This window comes from Macaca nemestrina, chromosome 3 (genome assembly GCF_043159975.1).
Source record: "Macaca nemestrina isolate mMacNem1 chromosome 3, mMacNem.hap1, whole genome shotgun sequence".
Classification (NCBI taxonomy): Eukaryota; Metazoa; Chordata; class Mammalia; order Primates; family Cercopithecidae; genus Macaca; species Macaca nemestrina.
Genome location: NC_092127.1, coordinates 172326627 through 172349865, shown reverse-complemented (window position 1 = coordinate 172349865; position 23239 = coordinate 172326627). Strand labels below are relative to the sequence as shown.

General features: G+C 40.0%; 1 protein-coding gene across 2 annotated transcripts in view; it reads left to right on the top strand.

The window, feature by feature from the left end:
* The window catches only part of LOC105487830 (zinc finger CCHC-type containing 4), a 56745-nt gene that overhangs the window by 5547 nt on the left and 27959 nt on the right, over window positions 1-23239 (top strand). The window contains exons 4-5 of one of the 2 annotated variants that reach the window (XM_011751455.3): window positions 14038-14313; window positions 14762-14842. In XM_011751455.3, the coding sequence (XP_011749757.2) occupies window positions 14038-14313; window positions 14762-14842 (357 nt within the window). The remainder of the gene's footprint in view (window positions 1-14037; window positions 14314-14761; window positions 14843-23239) is intronic. The other variant, XM_011751456.3, reaches the window with a different exon arrangement.

The following is a 23239-nucleotide window of genomic DNA, read 5'->3' as shown; positions in this document are numbered from 1 at the left end:
CAGGCTAGAGTGCAGTGGCGCGATCTTGGCTCACTGCCACCTCTACCTCCTGGGTTCAAGTGATTCTCCTGTCTCAAGCCTCTGAGTAGCTGGGATTACAGGCACCTGCCACCATGCCCAGCTAATTTTTATATTTTTAGTAGAGACGAGGTTTTACCATGTTGGCCAGGCTGGTGTCAGACTCCTGACCTCAGGTGATCTGCGCATCTTGGCCTCCCAAAGTGCTGGGATTATAGGCATGAGCCATCATGCCAGGCCTAAACCACTGTTCTTATCTTTGTAGTGCCAGAGTATGTTTTTTTGATAAAAAATTGAAATTCATATTTTATATTAATTAGAACATAAAAACTGGGTAAAATAAGAATTATTAAAGAATTTCCAAAAGGTTATTTTTTGGGGGGGCCATAATTTCATCTTTTATCTAGTGCTAATTCTTGCCAGCATGTCTCAATAAAATGCTTTTCAATATCTTAAACCATCTGTGACCCGTTACCTTGGATTTTGTTGCCAGAAGTCTCCAAACAACCATCTATCCACCTAGTCAGTCATTCACTCATTCATTCATTCAGCAGGTATTTATTGAAGGCTCAAATAACATTTAAAATGCTAGTAATAGGTGGAGATATATAGATAAAGATTATTTAGTATAAAGTAAGGTGCGTTAAGTATCCACAGTATTCGTAGAAAAGGCTAAGTGCTTTGGAAGTCAGATGTCTTAGGGGTAACTTGTGGCTTAGGTGATCAATACAGAGTAAGGAGAGGGCATCTGAGCAGGTTTTGGAAGATGGGTAGAAATTTAATATCATTGATTTCACTGTATCACTTTGTAATCAATGTTCCTATGCTTTATTATATGCTTTCTATGGAGCAGTTTGAAATCAGTCCTTCTTCTGAAAATATTCAGTGTCTTAAGATAAAGAGTACTATTATGACTTTGGCTTTTTGAAATCAAAGGCATAGTAAATAATCTATTCTCTTTGTCTTCAGCTTGAGACTAGCAGTTCATTCTTACGTGTGAATAGACCTAAGGATGATGTACTATTGCTTGAGAGTGTAATTATTTTCTAATGTGGATAATTTAATTTTTTATAACTCATTTATAAGTTAGCTTATTAAACAACTATTATATTTGAAAATATTAAACTGCATTTGAACTTTGTACTGATTCTTAAAAAAATTGTACATATTCTATAAAGCAAATTTTTCATGTTTTTGTGTGGTTACAATAGCTTTTCATTGACTAATTTATTTTTAAAATCATTCGTAAGGACTTACGGTAGCTAGCAAGATAAATTGACCTGGTAGCTGATTTTTATTACGGGACTGGTGGCGCTGCACAGATTTCTAGGTTTACAGAATAGGATTTGATTTTCATTTTTCTAATCTCACTCTTTGAATCATGCTTTATGGTTCATATGTGTTCAGTTGACATATTTACATTTCCTGCCTGAGATTTGCTTTGTTTTATAGTTTTTAGCTGCCTGTTATGCTCTGAAATGTGTTATTATGTTTATTATATAGTATGTTTGCACCCTTGTTGTGACCTATGAAGTCTCAGGGAAGATATTTAAATGCTAAAATCAGCATTAATTTATGTGCATCCAAATAGTTTTGTTTCGTTGATATTTGGTTATTTTTTTTCAGATCTCATTTAAACTGAGATTTTCAAAGTCTGCTATTAGAGAAATGCCATAAACATAATTTGTGTACTCCAGGAAAGGCAAATGGAACATCAAATGGAGATCAATAAAAATGACATTTCAAAATGCTAGCCTGCAATTTGTGAATCATGCTGAGCCATGCAGCAGAATGAATTTCCCTCCCCTTGGGGAATGTGTTGTAAATACGAATAAGCGGGGAGAGCTGAGTAATCTTGAGCGCTTCACATTCTCATGTTCTGTCTACCAAACTTTTAGAAGGCCGTATGTCTGAATGTTAAATTTAAGGCATGATAGTTGCTGATTATGTTGTGATTTTGAGTAGAGAGAAATATGCACAAGATCTCAGTTTATCTTTTATCAAGAAAAGGTTAATAAACTAGCAGTGAAGCATTCTGAAGGGCAGTTTGGAAATATGTAAAGGAAAGAGGTAATTGACAAAGCACAAAGATGTATCATGTAAGTGGAGGTTCATTTGCAGTGTTCTTCTGTTCCTTCTTTTAAAAATGATTAAACTCAGCTCCTCATGGTGAGTGAATCATCTCCACATCAGCCCCTCATTGCTTTGAACTTTTGACCATATTTGAGTAACAAAACCCGATACAACTTCCTCTACTTGTGGTATTTTCCTTTCTTAGGTCCTCTAAAGGCCTTAATTATTGTTGTTATTCTTTCAACCAGGAATATTTTTTCTTTCTTTTCTCTCTCTGTCTCTTTCTTTCTTTCTCTCTCCCTCTCTCTCTCTTGCTCACTCTCTTTCACTCTTGCTGCCGCTCTTTCTTCCTTTCCTTTTCTTTCTTCTTTCCTTTTCTTTCTTTTTTTTGGAGACAGAGTTTCATCTGTTGCCCAGGCAGGAGTGCAGTGGTGCATTCATAGCTCATTGTAGCTTCAAACTTTTGGGACCAAGGGGTCTTCCTGGCTAATTTGTTTGTTTGTTTGCTTGTCTGAGATGGAGTCTTCATCTGTCGCCTAGGCTGGAGTGCAGTGGCGTGATCTTGGCTCACTGCAACCTCTGCTTCTGGGGTTCAAGCGACTCTCTTGCCTCAGCCTCCGGAGTAGCTGGGATTACAGGTGCCCACTGCCATGCCCAGCTAATTTTTGTATTTTTAGTAGAGACAGTGTTTCACCATGTTGGCCAGGCTGACCTGGCCTCAAGTGATCTACCCGCCTCAGCCTCCAAAAGTACTGGGATTATAGGTGTGAGCCACTGCGCCCAGCTCTGGCTAATGTTTTAAAATATTTTTAGAGTTGGGGGTCTCAATATATTGCCCAAGATGATCTGGAACTCCTGGACTCAAGTGATCCTCCTGCCTCAGCCTCCCGGGTAGCTGGGATTATAGGTGTGAGCCACAGTACCTGGCCAAGGGATATTTACTTCTCTGATATCAAATGTATGTCCTGTTGCTCTGTTCTGGTGGCTGACTGAATGTACATGATGTGTTTCAGTAATGAATCACAGGGTGATGGCAATTAACTCTCCACCCGTAGTTCCAGCCATGCACAACACTTGCCTGAAGACATGACAGCTTCAAGAGCAAGGACCAAGTTTTCACGAGTTCTGAACTACATCTTGGCCTCTGTCTGGCTAACAGCAATTATAAATCTTATCTCCATATTGCAGATGCTAAAATATGAAAAAATATATACCTTAGAAATGATGACATAGGGTGGTTGGATTTTGCTTTGTGATGCAGGCTGACAGGCTCTCTTTTTATTTATTTGTTTGTTTTTGAGATAGGGTCTTGCTCTCTCACGCAGGCTGGAATGCAGTGGCATGATCATGGCTCACTGTACAAAGATGTACAACTATCACAATCTATTTCCAGAACATTTTCATCACCTCTAAAGGAAACCTCATGCCTGTCAGCAGTTACTCCCATTTCCCCACTCCCCACCCCAACCTCTAGAAACCACTATTCTACTTTCTGTCTCAATGGATTTGCCTATTCTAAACGTTTCATATAAACAGAATCATACGATAGCCACATATCATTGTTGATTTAACCTTTTTTTAATTTATAAAAGACTTCTGTTCAAAAACCACTGAATCGTACACTTTATTTTTTTTTATTTTTTTGAGACAGAGCCTCACTGTGTCACCCAGGCTGGAGTACAGTGGCGTCGTGATCTTGGATCACTGTAACCTTCGCCTCCCGGGTTCAAGAGATTCTCGTGTCTCAACCTCCCAAGTAGCTGAAATTACAGGTGCACACCACCACGCCCGGCTAATTTTTGTATTTTTAGTAGAGATGGGGTTTTGCCATGTTGGTCAGGCTTGTCTTGAACTCCTGGCCTCAAGCGATCCACCCACCTTAGTCTCCCAAAGTGCTGGGATTACAGGCATGAACCACTGCACCTGACCTGAATTGTCCACTTTGAAAGGGTCAATTATATGGTACATGAATTGTATCTCTGTTTAAAAAATCTATATGTGGTAGGAGAATCAAATCATTCTATGAGAGCGCATTTTGCAAAGAACAATCAACACTCCTGTTTCCACCTCTGCATTTCTCCTTCTCCAGTAGCAACTATAGTCGCCTCTTAAGGCTAATTCTTTGCCTCACATCAAAAGGCAGATAATGTTTGGTTTTTCACTTTTTGTGATATTAAGATTAATCACGTGTTCAGGTATTAGCCAGCGATAAAGCATCCATTACAAAGCTCCCCATCAGCCCTTTGCCTAATGATTTTAGTGGTAACTGATGATCATTGTCCAGAGGTTGTAAAGGGTTTTGGAATCTTGTCATTGTTTATGCATTCATTAGCTGTAATTCTTCTGTAAAAAAGAACTTGGTTTCATCAACTGTTAGCGTTGATGTGGGAAAGGAAAGATAAATGTTTCATCCTTCCCCTCCTTTTTAACTAGTTGTTAGAAAAATGATTCGGTACTGCAGCAGCTTCCAAAGTTGATTAATCAGGATCATTTTTTAAAAAATATCACTATGAAAACATGTATTTTTAAAATTTGGTGTTTTGTAGTTCTTTGAGATTATTACTGTTTGTGATATAGCACTTTTGGAATTTGATTTAATTTTCACAATATTATGGGGGTTGTATGTAGGGTGACTGTAGAATTCAAATCCAGACCTAGATACTTTTTGAGACTGGAGGGGAAGGAGGCAATAACCAGATGGAACTCCAGGATGGAAGATGTCAACTGGGACTGTCCTGGGCAACCAGGGATGTGTGGTCACCCTAGTGATATGGGGATTGTTAGCGGAAAATTCACTTTTCCCCCAACATTTTTACCTTTACTAAGGTACGATACTTTACATATAATAAGTTGCACATATTTAAAATGTACCATTTGATGAATTTTGACGTATACATCTGCCTGTGAAATCATCACCACAGTCAAGATAATGAACATACTATTACCTTCAGAAGTTTCTGCCTGTCCCCCTATTCTATATCCCTGCACCCCTAGGGTCCCCAGACATCCACTGATCTGCTTCCTGTCACTATAGATTAGTCTGCATCTTCTATAAGTTTATATAAAGGTAATCATACAGTAGGTACAGTATGTCCGTTTTTTTTTTTTGTTTTTTTTTTTTGAGACGGAATCTCACTGTGTTGCCAGGCTGGAGTGCAGTGGTACGATCTCAGCTCACTGCAGTCTCCGCCTCCAGGGTTCAAGCAATTCTCCTGCCTCAGCCTCCTGAGTAGCTGGGACTACAGGTGCACGCCATGCCCAGCTAATTTTTTTTTTTTTTTTTTGTATTTTAGTGGAGACGGGGTTTCACCATGTTGGCCAGGATGGTCTCTATCTCCTGACCTCGTGATCTGCCCGTCTCGGCCTCCCAAAGTGCTGGGATTACAGGCGTGAGCCACTGTGCCTGGCCAGTATGTAACGTATGTACTGTTTTTTAAGGGCAGGTGCATTCATTTATTTAGCATAAATATTTTTGATATTCATCCATGTTGATGTGTTTGTCAACAGTTCATTCCTTTATTCATGAATAATGTTCCACTGCATGGATATTTCCATTCACCTGTTTGTAGGCGTGTAAGTTTCCTCCAGCTACTGACTCTTAGAAAAAAGCTGCTATGAACATTTATGTATGTGTCTTTGTATGGACTCATGCTTTTATTTCTCTTGGGTAAATACTAGGAACAGAGTGGCTGGATCATATGGTGGATATACGTTTAATTTTTCCAAAACGGCCAAACTTCTCCAAAGTGGCTGCACCGTTTTGCATTCCTATCAGCAATGTAGGAGGAATCAGATTTTTTCCTGTCTCCTACAACACTTGTTATTATCTGTCCTTTTAATTGTAGCCATTGTGAAGTGATATTGCATTGTGATATTAATTTGTGTTGATGGCATAGAGCATCTTTTTATGTGCTTATTGACTATTTTTGTATTCTCTTTGGAGAAATGTCTATTCCGTTCCTTTGCTATTTTTGAGTTGGGCTAATTGTCTTTTTATTGTTGAGTTATTCCTTATATATTGTGGATACAGTCCTTTAGCTGACATATAATTTGCAAATATTTTCTACCATTCTTGGGTCATCTTTTCATTCTCTCTTTTTTTGGCAGCGTTGCCATCTCGGCTCACTGCAACCTCCGCCTCCCGAGTTCAAGTGATTCTCGTGCCTCAGCCTCCTGTGTGACTGGGATTACAGGCGTGTGCCACCACACCCAGCTAATTTTTTTTTTTTAGTAGAGATGGTGTTTCACCATGTTGGCCGGGCTGATTTTGAACTCCTGACCTCAAGTGCTCTGCCTGCCTCAGCCTCCCAAAGTGCTAGGATTATAGGCGTGAGCCACTGTGCTGTCTTTTCAGTTTCTTAATGGTGTCCTTTGCTGTGCAAAAGTTTAAAATTTTTTATTAAGTCCAATTTATTTATTTTTTGTCACTTGAGTATCTTTTGAAGAAAAAAATTTTAAGTCATGACGAAGTTCAGTTTATTGATTCTTACACTTTGTGCTTGAGTCTTATTTAAGAAATCTTTGCCAAACCCAGTCATTATTATTTTCTGATATGTTTTCTTTAAAGTTTTCTAGTTTTAGGTCTTAGAGTTAGGTCTATGATCTATTCGGGGTTCTTTTCTTTTATATGAAGTGAGGTAAGAGTCAAGGTTCATTGCTTTGCCTATGGCTTTCAAACTTTTCCAGCACCTTATCTGCTGTGGGATTAGAGTGAAAAAAAACACAAAAAACAAAAAACTTTGCCAGCACCATTTGTTGATAGTATTATCCTTTCCTCGCTGAATTGATTTTGCACCTTCATTAGTTTTCCTGTTGCTGCTGGGAAACTTATCACAAGCTTAGTGGTTTACAACAACATAGATTTATTTTTCCAGTTCTGGCCCAATGTCCAAAATCAACTGAAGCAGGTTAAAGTGAAGCTGTTGGTGGGGCTCGTTCCTTTTGAAGACTCTGAGGGGAGAATTCATTTCTTGCTTTTTCTAGCATCCGGGGCCACCTACATCTTTTGGCTGTGGCCCCTTCCTCCGTTTTCATAGCACAACACTCCAGTCTCTGCTTCTGTCACCATGTCATCTTCTCCCTCATTCCACTGCCTTTTGCTTATAAGGACCCTTGTAATTATGTTGAGTCTACCCAGATGACCCAGGATAATCTCCACATGTTAAGATTCGTGACTTCATGACATCTGTAAATTCTCTTTGGTCCTATACATGTATTCACAGGTTCCATATTGTCTTTGGTAGGATGTGGGGAGTGAGGGGGCATCATTCAGCTTACTGCAGCACCTTTCTCAAAAATCAGTTGACTTTATATGTGGGTTTTTTTCTGGACTATTTTCTTCCCTCGACCTATAGGTATATCTTTACATAAATACCATATTGTCTTGATTACTGTGACTTTATAATGTCTTCTTGAAATAGGGTAGTGTAAGTCTTCTCACTTTGTCCATTGTTTTCAAAGTTGTTTAGGCTATTCTAGGTCCTTTTTATTTTCATATTCATTTTTTGAATGAGGTTTTTAGTTTCTACAAAACATCCTGCTGTGATTTTGATTGAGAGTGTGTTGATTTTATAGATACATTTGGGGAGCATTGACATCTTAATAATATTGAGTTTTCTAGTCTGTGACTGTGGTGTATCTCTTCAGTTACTAAGTCATCTTTAATTTTTCTTGGTGATGTTTTGTAATTTTCAGTGTACTACGGTTACACATTTTTGTCAGATTTATCACGAAGTATTTCGTGTATTTTAATACAGTTATAAATTTTTTTAAAATTTCAGTTTCTAATTGTCTATTGCTAGTCTCTAACAATACAGTTGATTTTATATATTGATCTTTTATTTAGAAGTTTTGATAAGCTTACTTACTAGTTCTAGCAGGCTTTTTGAAGATTTCCTTAGGATTTTATACATGTATGATCATGTTGTCTGTGAATAAGTAAGTTTTAATGTTTCCTTTCCAATTTATGTCTTTTGTTTTTTTATCTTGTCTTATCAAACTGGCTAGAAACCCTTAGTCAATGTTGAGTAGAAGGCTGACAGCAGACATCTTTGCTTTGTCCCCATCTTGGGGAAATGCATTCAGTCTTTCAGCTGTATGGTATTAGTAATAGGTTTTCTTAGATGCCCTCTATCAGCTTGTAGAAGTTCCCCTCTATTCCTAGTTTTTTGAGAATGTCCCTCCCTCCCTCTATCTCTCCCTCCCTCCCTCCTTCCCTCCTTCCCTCCTTCTCTTCCTGTCTGTTTTTTCTTTCTTTTCTTTCTTTTTATCTGTCTCGCTCTGTCACCCAGATTGAAGTGCAGTGGGACAATCATGGCTCACTGTAGCTTCTACCTCCTGGGTTCAAGTGATCCTCCCACCTCAGCCTCCCCAGTAGCTGGGACTATCAGTGCGTACTACCACACCCAGCTAATTTCTTTACTTTTTGAAGAGATGAGGATCTTACTGTGTTGCCCAGGCAGGTCTCAAACTCCTGGGCTCAAGCAGTCCTCCTGACTCAGGCTTCCCAGAGTGCTGAGATTATAGGCATGAACCACCATACCTAGCCTGAGGATCTTTATCATCAGTGGGTGTTTGATTTTGTCAAGTGCTTTTTTGGGGGGGCACCTAATGAAATTATCTTTTTTTCAAAAAAACCTGTTAATATGAATTACATTGATTGAATTCAAACTTTTAAACAACCTTGCTTTGCTAGGATAAACTATATTTGGTCATGATGTAATAACCTTTTTATATATTGCTGGTTTTGATTTGCTAACATTTTGTTGATAATTTTTGAGTTTGTGTTCATGAGGCATGTTTGTCTGTAGTTTTCTTGTATTTTTTCCCCTGGTTTTGGTATTGGGATAATGGTGGCCTCATGAAATGAATTGGGAAGTGTTCTCCAGTTTTTTGAAAGAATTTGCATAGAATTGGTATTGATCCAATGTCATCTTGCTTGTATTGTTTTCAGTGAGAAGCCTGATGTCATTTTTATCTTTATCTCTGTTCCTCTGTACATAATCTATCTTTTTTTCTTCCCCCAAGATGGAGTCTCACTCTGTCTCCCAGGCTAGAGTGCAGTGGTGCGATCTCGGCTCACTGCCACCTCTGCCTCCCGAGTTCAAGCAATTCTCTTGCCTTGGCCTCCTGAGTAGCTGGGATCATAGGCACCCACCACTATGCCCAGCTAATTTTTGTATTTTTCGTAGAGAAGGGGTTTCGCCATGTTGGCCAGGCTGGTCTCGAATTCCTGACCTCAAGTGATCCACCCACCTCAGCCTCCCAAAGTGTTGGGATTACAGGCTTGAGCCACCGTGCTCAGTCCACAATCTATCTTTTTTCCTCTGGTTTCTCTTTATCATTGTTTGTTTGTTTAGAGAAAGGATCTTGCTCTGTCACCCAGGCTGGAGTGCTTTGGCGCAATCACGGCTCACTGCAGCCTTGACCTCCTAGGCTCAAGCAGTCCCCCCACCTCAGCCTCCTGAGCAGCTGCAACTACAGGCGCTTGCCATCACACCTGGCTAATTTTTGTATTTTTTGTAGAGACAGGGTCTTGCCACATTTCCCATGCTGGTCTCGAACTCCTGGGCTCAAGCGATCCTCTCACCTTGGCCTCCCAAAGTGTTAGGATTACAGGTGTAAGCCACTGCATCTGGCCTATCATTGATTTTAAATAATTCTGGCGAGGTGCAGTGGTTCATGCCTATAATTCCAAGACTTTTGGAGGCCAAAGCAAGTGGGTCACTTGAGCCCAGGAGCTTAGACCAGCCTGGACAACATGGCAAAACCCTGTCTCTACAAAAAATACAAAAATTAGCCAGGTGTGGTGGCAAGCACCTGTAGTTGCAGCTGCTGAGGAGGCCGAGTGGGATGACCGCTTGAGCCTGGGAGGTCAAGGTTGCAGTGAGCTGTGATCACACCACTGTACTCCAGCCTGGGTGACAGAATGAGACTCTGTCTCAAAAAAATGAAAATAAATAAATAATTTTATTATGATGTGTCTTGTAGTTTTCCTTCATGTTTCTTGTACTGTGGTTCTCCAAGCTTCGTGGATCTTTTGATGTAATTTTGAAAGTTATCATTTATTATATTTTCAAAATCCACCCTCCCCTTTATTTTGAGGGCTTCATTTCCACATATTTAGGCCCCTCAGTTTTTCATTTTATATCTTTCTGAGGCCATGCCTTCAAGGTCACAAAGCTTTTCTCTTTAGCCCCTGAACTACTGTTATTCCCATGTAGGGGCTTTTTTTTTTTTTTTTCTTTTAAATAAATAATTTTAACAAACCTTTGTAGATTTGGTCTTTTTATAGTTTCCTTTTTTATTTTTTTTGAGACAGAGTCTCGCTCTGTCACCAGACTGGAGTGTAGTGGTGTGATCTCGGCTCACTGCAACCTCTTGCCTCCTGGGTTCAAGTGATTCTCCTGCTTTAGCCTCCCAAGTAGCTGGGATTACAGGTGCCACCATGCCCAGCTAGTTTTTGTATTTTTAGTAGAGACAGGGTTTCACCATGTTGGCCAGGATGGTCTCGATCTCTTGACCTCATGATCCACCCACCTTGGCCTCCCGTAAGTGCTGGGATTACAGGCGTGAGCCACCGCACCCGGCCGGATGTTTTTATATTTTGTATGTCTTTGCTTAACAGGCTCATGCTTTCCTGCACCTTCTTGAACACATGGAGTATAGTTACAATGAGTGGCTTTAATGTCTCTACAAATATCATCCTATGTCATTTCTGGGTTTGTTTAGACTTTTTGATTTTGATTTTTTAATTTTTTATTTTTTTGAGACAAAGTTTCACTCTGTCACTGAGGCTGGAGTGCAGTGGTGTGATCTCAGCTCACTGCAACCTCCGCCCCCTGTGTTGAAGTGATTTTCCTGCCTCGGCCTCCCAAGTAGCTGGAATTACAGGTGTGCTCCACCACGCCCAGCTAATTTTTGTATTTTTAGTAGAGACAGGGTTTCACCACGTTGGCCAGGCTGGTTTCAAACTCCTGACCTCAGCTGACACCGATCTCAGCCTCACAAAGTTCTGGGATTACAGATGTGAGCTACCACATCTGGCTAATTTTTTTTTTTTTTGCTGATCATGAGTCATGTTTTTCTGTTTCTTTGCATATCTGGTAATATTGTATTGGATACTAGTAGTGTGGAGTTTACCATGTTGTATACTGGATATTTTTAATTCCTTTATATATTTTTTATTTTGTTCTGGGACAGTTACTTGTTGTAGTTTGACGTTCTTGAGCAGGATTTAGCAAACTACTACCTGTGGCCAACTCTGGCCATGCCTTTTCCCTTGGCTGTGTTTGCTTTTGTGGTATCACTACAGAGTAGTTGTGACTGAGACTTTATGGCCTGCCAAGCTCAAAATATTTATTATCTGATCCTTTACAGAGAGTTTGCTGACCCTGCTTTTGAAGGCTTGTCTTTAAGCTTTTTAGGCAGGACTGAGCAACCTTTCGTGGTTCTAGGGCTAATTTTTCCTCCCTACTGAGGCAGTGCTCTTCTGAGTACTTGAGTACTTGGGTATTCTGAGGCATTTCCACGTTGGCTTGTTGGGAGACAAACCATTCTGGACCTGTGTGTGTTTTCCAGTGATGATTCCACCTGCTTCTGGCCAGTGGTTCTTTCCCTCGCCTTCGGGAGTTTCTGCACATGCGTGTGCTGCTCAGTACTCAGCCGAAGACTCGAGGGGAATCGTCAGCTAGTCTTGGAGCGTTTTTTCTCTCTCGGTGTACAGCTTTCTGCTCTCCTGTCCTCCCTGGTTATTCCCCCAGTACTCTTCCTGTGAATTCTGGCCGCCTAGTCTCCTGGAGTGCTCAGCTCTGTCTCATCAGTTCCTCAGGCTGTGTGTCGGTTCCCCATCCCTGTGCCGCCGGCTCTCCGCAGGCAGGAAGCTGGGCAGCCATACCACTCACCTCTGTTCCCTTCCCTCGGGGTTCACTGTTTTGGGCTGCTAGTTGTCCGATATCTTAAAACTGCTGTTTCCATATATTTTGTCTTTTTAAAACTTCTTTTGAAGGCCAGAATGGTAAATCTGGTCTCTCTTACTCCATCATAACTGTCTGTGGAAGCTGTCAACGTTTTTTTCTTTTAGAGACAGAGCCTCACTCTGTTGCTTAGGCTAGAGTGTGGTGGTGTCATCATAGCTCACTGCAGCCTTGAACTCCTGGGCTCAAGTGATCCTCCTGCCTCTGCCTCCTAAGTAGCTGGGACTACAGGCCTGTGCCATCACACCTGGCTAATTTTTAAAATTTTTTGTAGAGATGGAGTCTCAACTATGTTGCCCAGACTGCTCTTGAGCTCCTGGTCCCAAGTGATCCTCCTGCCTCAGGCTCCCAAAGCGCTGGGATTTCAGGCATGAGCCACTGTTCCTGGCCTGTTCAACATTGTTAGTACTTAGTGATGAAAGGTAATAGTAGTAAATTCAGTGTCTCTGTTGCCGAAGTGTTTATTGGTGCTTTCTCTTGCATTTCATGTCATAGGGCCCTTTCTTTTACTGGCATTCTCACTTTGAATTGCTTAGAAGTTTCTTCTAATATCCCTCTCTTTTTTTTTTCTAGCTTTAGATAAAGCTGTCAAAAGAACAGTTATCGTAGAAATAGAAACATTTAAATTACTGGCACGATAGTTTATTTCTTGCTGCAGCCATTCAGAATATCTATTTGTCACTGCCTTGGGTGCTTTGAAGTGAAACTGTGCTTAGATATAAAAAATTTAAAACTCACTTTGATTACATGTTAAGTTCACAGTTTTTACATTGCAGTTCCTGAATTTAGTTCCATCAAAACTGTATGACTAGGCCAGGCATGATGGCTCATGCCTGTAATCCCAGCACTATGGGAGGCCGAGGCAGGTGGATCACCTGAGGTCAGGAGTTTGAGACCAGCCTGGCCAACATGGTGAAACTCTGTCTCTACTAAAAATAGAAAAATTAGCTGGATATGGTGGTGCGCGCCTGTAGTCCCAGCTACTTGGGAGGCCCAGGCAGGAGAATTGCTTGAACCTGAGAGGTGGAGGCTGCAGTGAGCCAAGATTGTGCCACTGCACTCTAGTCTGGGTGACTCCATCTCCCATCTCAAAAAGAAAGAAAAAAAATGATATGACTCTTCCCAAACTATAAGGATTGTTTAGTGCACTATTTATTTTCACCTGCTTAGTTTTAGACATTTCTGACTCTCCACGGTCCTCAATCATATTATTTATTTTTCTTTTGTTTTCTTACTCTGATATCATAGCTGGCATCACATATACAAAACCAGCAGTTTTTAAACATACTGACCATGATTATTTTCTCTCTTCAATAATCTCTAATAAAATTTAAAACGAAAGAAAAAAGAAATGGTGACTTTGAAATAGGATATAAGGGTGACTTGGAAGAAATCAAATGGGATATTCAGTGTAGTCTGTTTTAAGGCTTTGAATATTGTCTTGCTGTTTTGGAGATGAGCTTATAACTCCATCAGTACTGCTAAGAACAGAGGAGCTTTGAGAAACATCTTTTCTTTTAGGAGGTGATTTTTCTTGCTAAGTATGTCATAAGAACTTGAAGAATGATCTTAATTTCTCATTTTAAAATGACTGTCAAGTGAGCCAGACTGTTTAACAGATAAAAGTTAGAACACATGGATTTGTCAATAAATTTAAACTTGATAGTAGTTGTCATTACTACTAAGTTGTTTGAGTAATATATTATGTTCACATTTTAAACGGATATTGATCTTCATTCAGTGACTAAATTGGAGCGTCTCAATTCTTATGAAATTGCTGATGCTTTTCCTCTTTGCAAGTATGCAGCCAGACATAAATTCTAGCCAACATTCCACAGATTTCTTCCTTTCTTCTTTATGCAGTACTCTTTAGGAAGTAAGAATACTTTTTGGATGCTAAAAATAGCAAAACATGTTGTATTTACAAAATCAATTTAAAACGTATTTCTTTGTGTTTTATTTTTTCTTGAAGGTACTTGAAGTTTATTGAGTTGCCCTTGACTCAGAGAAAGTTTTGTCAAAGATGTCAGCAGTTGCTGTTACCAGATGACTGGGGGCAACATAGTGAGCATCAGGTTCTGGGTGACGTGTCCATCACCCAGTTAAGAAGGCCCAGTCAACTCCTTTATCCACTGGAAAACAAGAAGACAAATGCCCAGTATTTGTTTGCTGATCGGAGCTGTCAGTTCTTGGTAGACTTACTTTCTGCCCTTGGATTCAGAAGAGTACTGTGTGTTGGAACACCAAGGTATGTCATATGATTTTTTAAAGAATTATCTTCTCACTGCGATTGAAACTGTATGAAGATTTTATTAAGTAGTTATTTGCTCTATGCAAGGTATAGCATGAAGCATGAGTATTTAAAATGTAAAGCACGGTCCCTCTTTTAAGGAGTTTGCAACCTGTATTCCATTTGAGAAAACTCTTCATAGATTTCTTTCTGATACATGGGAGAAGATTCTTTCTGATTTAACTCCTAAATTGTTTATAATTTAGACCTCTCTGTTTCAGATAAGTTCTGCTCTTAAAAGAATGTTTGCAAAATTGAAACCTTGATTATACCTGCGAAATTCTCTTCAGCATTTCATTGAAATATCATAAATACCAGAAGAACACTGATGGTTTTGTTGTTTGTTTGCTTATTATCTATGACATTTGTAATTTTTTATTACATTTGCTTTCACTAATTGCTTTAGGTTGCATGAGCTGATCAGGTTGACAGCATCAGGTGACAAGAAGTCTAACATTAAAAGCCTTTTATTGGATATTGATTTTCGGTAGGTTTACAAAATACAGTATTTCCTTTCATTGTCTCCTGTTTCTTTTTAATGCTTTTCTGTTTTTAATTGTTTATACTCTGTTACAACTCTTTACATTTGGAAGTAGTAATTTGTTATGAGGAAACTTTTTAGTCAAATAAATTCAACATGTAATCTGTATTTCAAACAGGGAGGCAGTTGATTTCTCATTTTGCTGGCGTGCTTCCTAGATTTTCTCTATGAATGTGTCTAGTTTGTCTTTGGCTTATAATCTAGAGATGAATCCCTATTGAGTGAGGTTTCTTCTCATGTGTTATGTTCGAAGATAATTCTAAACTGCTTCATACTTAATCAGACTTCCAGGATTTTGTTTCATTAGATCTTTGAAGTGTGGGAACTCAGATATTTCTTTTAGTATATTTTAGTGGATGTTGTACATGTTGTCTTTTACTGAACATAGCCTGGAGTGAAGGGAGTGCTAAGTAGGGGATAGACAGGTGCCAAAGCAGAGGATTAGCCATCAGATAGACTTTGTGAGAGGGTTGGCATTAAAGGCATCTGATGATTTCTGAGTTGACACAGAGGGAGGAACAGGTCTTGAATCTCCCCTCTGGTGGTAATTTGGAAGATACAAACCTTTAACTTATAACATGGATGGTAAATACATCGTCCACTGTGTCTATAATTCTCTAGATTCTCAGTTTCTGTAATTGTTTAATACCAGGAGTTCATGTTGAATTTATAAGACACAATGTTCTTAGTATTTTTAATGTGTTCTTGAAGGAATCAGGCTTTGTGTTTCCTTTTATTTAGCTCTGCTTCCTAAAAACAAAGCAGACAGGTTTTTTTTTTTTTTTCTTTCTTAGACAAGGTCTCGCTCTGTCACCTAGGCTGGAGTACAGTGGCATGGTCATAGCCCACTGTACCCTCAAACTCCTGGGCTCAAGCGATCCTCTAGCCTCAGTCTCCCTAGTAGCTAGGACTACAGGCCAGCAGTACCACACCCAGGTAATTTAAAAAAAAGAAAGGTTTGCAGATTTGGGGTCTGGAACTCCTGGCCTCAAGCAGTCCTCCTGCGTTGGCCTCCCAAAGTGTTGGGATTGTAGACATGAGCCACTGAGCACCAAACATATTTTTAAAGTGTAAAATGTCACTTTAAAAAGTGTAGTTTGGGTAGGTGCGGTGGCTTATGCCTGTAATCCCAACACTTTGGGAGGCCAAGGCTGGCAGATCACTTGAGGTTAGGAGTACAAGACCAGCCTAGCCAACATGGTGAAACCCTATGCCAACTAAAAATAAAAAAAATTAGCTGGGCGTGGTGGCTCACGCCTGTAATCCCAGCTACTTGGGAGGGTGAGGCAGAAGAATCGCTTGAACCCGGGAGGTGGAGGTTGCAGTGAGCTGAGTTCACGTAACTGCCCTCCAGCCTGGGTGACAGAGCAAGACTCAGTCTCAAAAAAGATAATAATAATAAAAGTGTAGCCTGGCTGGGTGCAGTGGCCTATGCCTGTAATCCCAGCACTTTGAGAGGCTGAGGCAGGTGGATCACTTGAGTCCAGGAGTTCAAAACCAGCCTGGGCAACATGGTGAAAACCCATTGCTGCTAAAAATACAAAAATTAGCCGGGCGTGGTGGTACGTGCCTATAGTTCCAGCTACTCCGGAGGCTGAGGTGGGATGATTGCTTGAGCCCAGGAGGTAGAGGTTGCAGTGAGCTGAGATTATGCCACTGCGTTCCAGCCTATGCAACAGAGACCCCTGTCTCAATAAAATAAAATAAAATGAAGTGTAACTTGAATAATTTATTTTCCTTTAGATTTCTGAGTCAACTCTAAGTTGTCTAACATACGCAAGCACATTACTCAGAAATTACCTATACTGTCTCATTCCTTATGAATAGGTCTGGCCTGGTAACCACTCATCCCTTGTTAACAGGACTAGCACACTTTACTAACATCTGCTTAACATGAGTGATCCTTGACAAATGATGATATAGACTTCTTAAAGATAAACTCAATTTATTTTTAATTGGGTATAATTCATTTAATAGTCACCATTTAAAAGTATATATTTCAGTGGTTTTTGTTGTAATCACTGTGTTGTGCAACCATCCCCACTGGGTACTTCTAGAACATTTCTATCACACTGAAAAGAAACCTAGAGTTCACTTCCCCTCACAAGCACTTTCTGTCTCTCTTTTCTGGATTTACCTGTTCTGCATATTTTATATAAATAGAATCATAAAATCTGTGACCTTTGTGGTTGGCTTCTTTCACTTAGCATCATGTTTTCAAGCTCACCCATGCATGTAGCGGCACTTCATGCCTCTTATGGCTGGCTGTATGATATTCCATTGTATGAGTATGCATGGAGATAGCAACTTCTTTTTTTAAATCCTGTATTTCTTTCCTAAAGTATTAAATTATTCTAAATGCATGATTTTAAAGGTAGAAGTTTAACTTTTGGGTTCTTATAATGTATTATTAATAACGGGTATTTTTGTTTGTTTGTTTGAGATGGAGTCTGGCTCTGTTGCCCAGGCTGGAGTGCAGTGGTATGATCTCAGCTCACTGCAAGCTCCGCCTCCTGGGCTCAAGTGATTCTCCTGCCTCAGCCTCCCCAGTAGCTGGGATTACAGGTGTGCACTGCCATGCGTGGCTAATTTTTGTATTTTTAGTAGAGAGGGGATCTTACCATGTTGGCCAGGCTGATCTTGAACTCCTGACCTCTAGTGATCTACCTCCCTCGGCCTCCCAAATTGCTGGAATTATAGGTGTGAACCACTGTGCCTGGTATAGCCGGTGTTTTTTGAGTGCCTGTTATATTTCAGGCCTTGCCCTGACTCATTCCTCACATTAGCCCTGTAAGATAGATGCTATCATCATCCTCATTTTTCCAGATGAGAAAACTGAGGCATGAAGAGGTTAAATAGCTTGATCAAAATCACAGTTTATAAGTGCCCAAGCTAGAATTCAAGCCAAGGCAGTCTGGCTTCAAAAACTAAGCTATCCTTTGGAAATAACTTTGCTTTTGAACTTGTATATATGCCTTTCTCATATAGTCAGTTTCTTTCTTGTCATCCTTCCATCTCTCCCTTTCTCCCTGTATCATCCTGCCTTGTTCCACAGAGATTTTCAGATGAATCAAAACTAGTTTCTAGGTTATTTGTATTTTTAGAATAAGGCACTCAGGAATTTTTTCCTTGGAGACCTGGAAATACAATCACGTAAAAGAGAATTTATTGGTTCACATTCCTGAGGTCTGGGATATAGCAGGCTGTAGTCTAGTTGAGATAGTGAGCCTCACACAGTGTTGCTAGGGCTCCCTCTTTCTCTCTCCACCTCTCATTCTGTCTTTCTCTGTGTATTGATTTTGTTCTGCAGACAGCCTCCCTCCTACTGCCAGGGATGGTGGTGGGAAGCTTTAAGCTTATCTGGTCTTCGGCTTAACTGCCCAGTGGAAAGAGGCAGTTCTTCCTGAGAGCTCCAGCAGCCAAACTCCAGAGAGTGTTCGGATTAGCCTGGCTGGGGTCACTTGCTGATTCCAGAGCCATCACTGTGGCCTGGCAGATGGGGTACTCCAGCCAGCCTCTGACCAATCACATGGAGTCGGTTCTCCACAGGAAAAAGGTGTTCAACTTAAAGAGTAGGGATGTAGGTGCTGGAGAGACAAAAAACCAGATGTCCATAACTAAACTAGTCAAGACAACGTATACAGTTGTCAGCAGCACTCATATTCCTACCTTTGGCACTTTTACTTCAGTGAAAATGGTACAGTGTGATCTTTCTAATAGTACGGTTTTGAATTTACATTAAAAGTTATATAATGGGCCGGGCGCGGTGGCTCAAGCCTGTAATCCCAGCACTTTGGGAGGCCGGGACGGGCGGATCACGAGGTCAGGAGATCGAGACCATCCTGGCTAACCCGGTGAAACCCCGTCTCTACTAAAAAATACAAAAAACTAGCCGGGCGAGGTGGCGGGCGCCTGTAGTCCCAGCTACTCGGGAGGCTGAGGCAGGAGAATGGCGTAAACCTGGGAGGTGGAGCTTGCAGTGAGCTGAGATCCGGCCACTGCACTCCAGCCTGGGCGACAGAGCGAGACTCCGTCTCAAAAAAAAAAACAAAAAACCAAAAAGCTATATAATGATTCTAAGTTATTAAAGACAAGCTTTTTCAAGCTAGTTTTAGTGGACTGATTTATACAGAGTAGATCTCATACTGTGTCTTCTCAAATAACTTGTTAAAATTGCAAGAATCCCTTGGTTTACTTTGGTTTTAAAAAAGGAAAAATGATCTTTAATTCTGCCATCCAAAACATTATGGGTTTTGGCTTTTTAAACCTTTTTTATGCATACAAACACTTTAAAAAGTAGATACATAACCTTGAAAACTTTTCCTGCTGGTGATATTTTAGGTATATTTCTTTTCTTTTCTTTTTTTTTTTTTTTTGAGACAACTTCTTGCTCTGTCACCCAAGCTGGAATGCAATGGCGTGATCTCAGCTCACTGCAGCCTTGACCTCCTGGGTTCAAGCGATCCTCCTACCTCAGTCTCTCCCAAGTAGCTGGGACCACAGGCATGTGCCACCACACCCAGTTAATTTTTATATTTCTTGTAGAGATGGGGTTTCACCCTGTTGCCCAAGATAGTCTTAAACTCCTGGGCTAATGCAGTTTGCCTGCCTCAGGCTCCCAAAGTGCTGGGATTACAGGGTGTGAGTCATCATGCCCAGCCCGTTTCTTTTTTTAAAATTGAGATATATTTTACATACATAAAACAGTTTTCAGTATATTCACATGGTTGTGTAACCATCACCACTATCTAATTCCACAACATTTTCATCACCTTCAAAAGAAGCACTCTCCCTGTGGGCAGTCCTTCCCCATTTGCCATGCCCCAGCCTTTGACAACCATGAATCTACTTTCTATCTGTACGGATATGCTTTGCCTATTCTAGATATTTTTTATATAAGTGGAGTAATGTACTGTGTGGCCTTTTGTGTCAGACTTCTTTCACTTAGCGTAAAGCTTTCAGGGTTCACCCATGTGGTAGCATGTATCAGTACTTCATTCCTTTTTATGACTGAATAATATTGTACTATATGGATATACCAAATTTTGTTTTTATCTTTTCATCTGTTGACGGACACTTGAGTTGCTTCCACTTTTTGGCTATTATGAATAATACTGCGATGAACATTTGTGTACAAATTCCACGTGAACATAGGTTTTCAGATCTCTTGGGTATTCGTTTGTTAGGGCTGCCATAACAAAATACCCCAGACTATGTGGCTTAAACAACAGAAATTTATTCTCTCACAGTTCTGGAGGCTGGAAGTCCAAGATCAAGGTTTCAGCAGATTTGGTTTCTCCTGAGGCCTCTCTCTTTGGCATGCAGATGGCCACGGTCTCCTCATAAGGCCTCTTTGTGTGAGTATCCCTGGTGTTTCTTACTATGTCCAAATTTCCTCTTAAGGACACCACTCAGATTGGATTAAGGCTCACACTAATGGCCTCATTTTAACTTAATTACCTCTTTAAAGACTGTCTCCAAATAGCCACATTTTGAAGTACTAGTGATTAGGGCTTCAACATAAGGATCTTGCGCGTGAAACAGTTCAGCCCTTATACCTAGAAGTGGAATTGCTAGGTCATATGGTAACTATGTTTACCTTCTTGGGGAACAGCCAAACTATTTTCCAAAGTAGGTGCATCATATTTTATTCTCACCAGGAATATATGAGGTTTCTAATTTCTCCATGTCCTTGCCAATGCTTATTATCATCCGTCTTTTTGAAGTGTGGTATCTCCTTGAGGTTTTGTTTTGGATTCCACTGGTGGCTAATAATGTTGAACATCTTTTCATGTGCTTATAGGCCATTTGTTTATCTTATTGGAGAAATATCAATCCTTTGCCCACTATTTAATTGGTTGTTTGTATTTTTGTTAAATTGTGAGAGTTCTTAATATATTCTGGATACTAGACCATTATCAGATATATGATTTGCTAATATTTTCTCTCATCTTGTGGATTGTCTTTTCACTTGTAATGAAGTCCAGTTTTTCTTTTTTCTTCAGTTGCTTGTGTGTTAGGTGTCATATCTAAGAAAGTCTTGCCTAATCCAATAAGTATCTATACCCATGTTTTCATCAAAGAGTTTTATAATTTTTGCTTTTACACCACTTAGTCTGTTTCGAGCTTTCTTTTTTTTTTTTGAGACAGAGTCTCGCTCTGTCACCCAGGCACCCAGGCACCCAGGCTGGAGTGCAGTGGCACATCTTGACTCACTGCAACCTCTGCCTCCCAGCTTCACACCATTCTCCTGCCTCAGCCTCCCGAGTAGCTGGGACTACAAGGGCTACCACGACGCCTGGCTAATTTTTTGTATTTTTAGTAGAGACGAGGTTTTACTGTGTTAGCCAGGATGTTCTCGATCTCCTGACCTCGTGATCCACCCACCTCGGCCTCCCATAGTGCTGGAATTACAGGCGTGAGCCACTGCGCCTGGCCTGCTAATTTTTTTTTATTGTATGAGGTAGTGGTCTAACTGCTTGCATGTGGATGACTAGTTGCTTTAGCACCGTTTTTTGAAAAGACTTCTTTTCCCATTGAATTAGCTTGGTACCACAATGAAAACAAAAGGACCACAAATATATAGGTTTATTTATGGACTTTAAATTCTATTCCATTGATCTATCCCCATCCTTATGCCACTCTCACACAGTCATGATTACTGTTGCTGTATAGTAAATTTTGAAAATGAGAAGTATGAGTCTTCCTATTTTGTTCTTTTTCAAGATTGTTTTGGCTGTTCTGGGTGTCTTGCATTTCCATATGAATATTAGGATCAGCTTGTCAATTTCCCCCCAAAAAAAAAAAAAAACCCAGCTGGGATTTTTACAGGGATTATATTGAATTTGTAGATTAATTTGGGGAATATTGCCATCTTAATATTAAGTTGCCCAGTCCATGAACATGAGATGTCCTTCCATTTCTTTAGGTCTTCAATTTCTTTAAATGATATTTTGTAGTTTTCAGCATATAAGTTTTTTGCTTCTTTTATTACATTTATCTCTAGATGTTTTATTATTTTTGGTGCTATTATAATTTAAATGGTTTTCTGAATTTTATTTTGTGGTGTTTATTGCTAGTACTCTGATTTACTTTTTAAAATTCTTCAAAAATACAATTAACCCTTGAATAACATGGTTTTGGACTGCTCAGGTTCACTTACAAATGGATTTTCTTCTGCCTCTGCCACCGCTCTTCTTCTTCCTCCTCCTAAGCCTACTCATTATGAAGATGAAGACCTTTATGGTGACACACTTCCACTTAATGAATATTAAATAATATTGTCTCTTCCTTATGATGTTTTTTTAATAGAAACGGGTCTTGCTGGTTGGCCAGGTTGGTCTTAAACTCCTGACCTCAAGCAATCCTCCCACCTCGACCTTCCAAATGACTCTCCTGATAACATTTTCTTTTCTCTAGCTAACTTTATAGTAAAAATACAGTATATAAAACATATACAAAATATGTGTTAATTGACTGTTATCTGTAAGGCATCCAGTCATCATAGGCTATTAGTAGTTAAGCTTTCGGGGAGTTGATATGGTTTGGAGTAGGTATCTCATGTTGAAGTGTGATCTCCGGTGTTGGAGGTGGGCCTAGTGGGAGGTGTTTGAATCATGGGGTTGATTCCCCATGAATGGCTTGATGCTGTCTTTGTGGTAATAAGTGAGTTCTCATTCTATTAGTTCACACAAGATCTGGTTGTTTAAAGAGCTTGGCACCTCCTCCTTTCTTTCTTGCGCCTTCTCTTGCCATGTGACATGCCAGGTCTCCTTTCCCTTCCACCGTGAGTGAAAACTTCTAAGGCCTCACCAGAAGCCCAGCAGATGCTGGTGCTGCGCTTGTACAGCCTATAGAACCGTGAACCAAATAAACCTCTTTTCTTTGCAAATTACCCAATCTCAGGTATTCTTTTATAGCAATGCAAAATGGACTGACACAGAAGGTAAAAGTTATATTTGGATTTTCTGCTGTGCCCCTAACCTCTGTGTTGTTCAAAGGTTAACTATACATAAAACATAACATTTACCATAGTAGCCATCTTTAGATATACAACTTAGTAGTGTTAAGTAAATTCACGTTGTTTGCAACTGATCTCCAGAACTCCTCATCTTGCCTGATTTAATTTGAAAGATTTATATGGCCCCTTAACTATTTCACCTTTAATGCCATGCCTTTTAGTTTTCCTTTTCTTGCACCTGTAGTTGTAATGTCCTGGTCACAGTAGGGGTTAGGGGATGTGGATAAAGTTATTTTATAATGTATGGAATATATTGATACTTTTTTTTCATACTTCTAAACTTTTGCATGTGCCTTGCAAACAAAAACTGATGGTGTTCTATT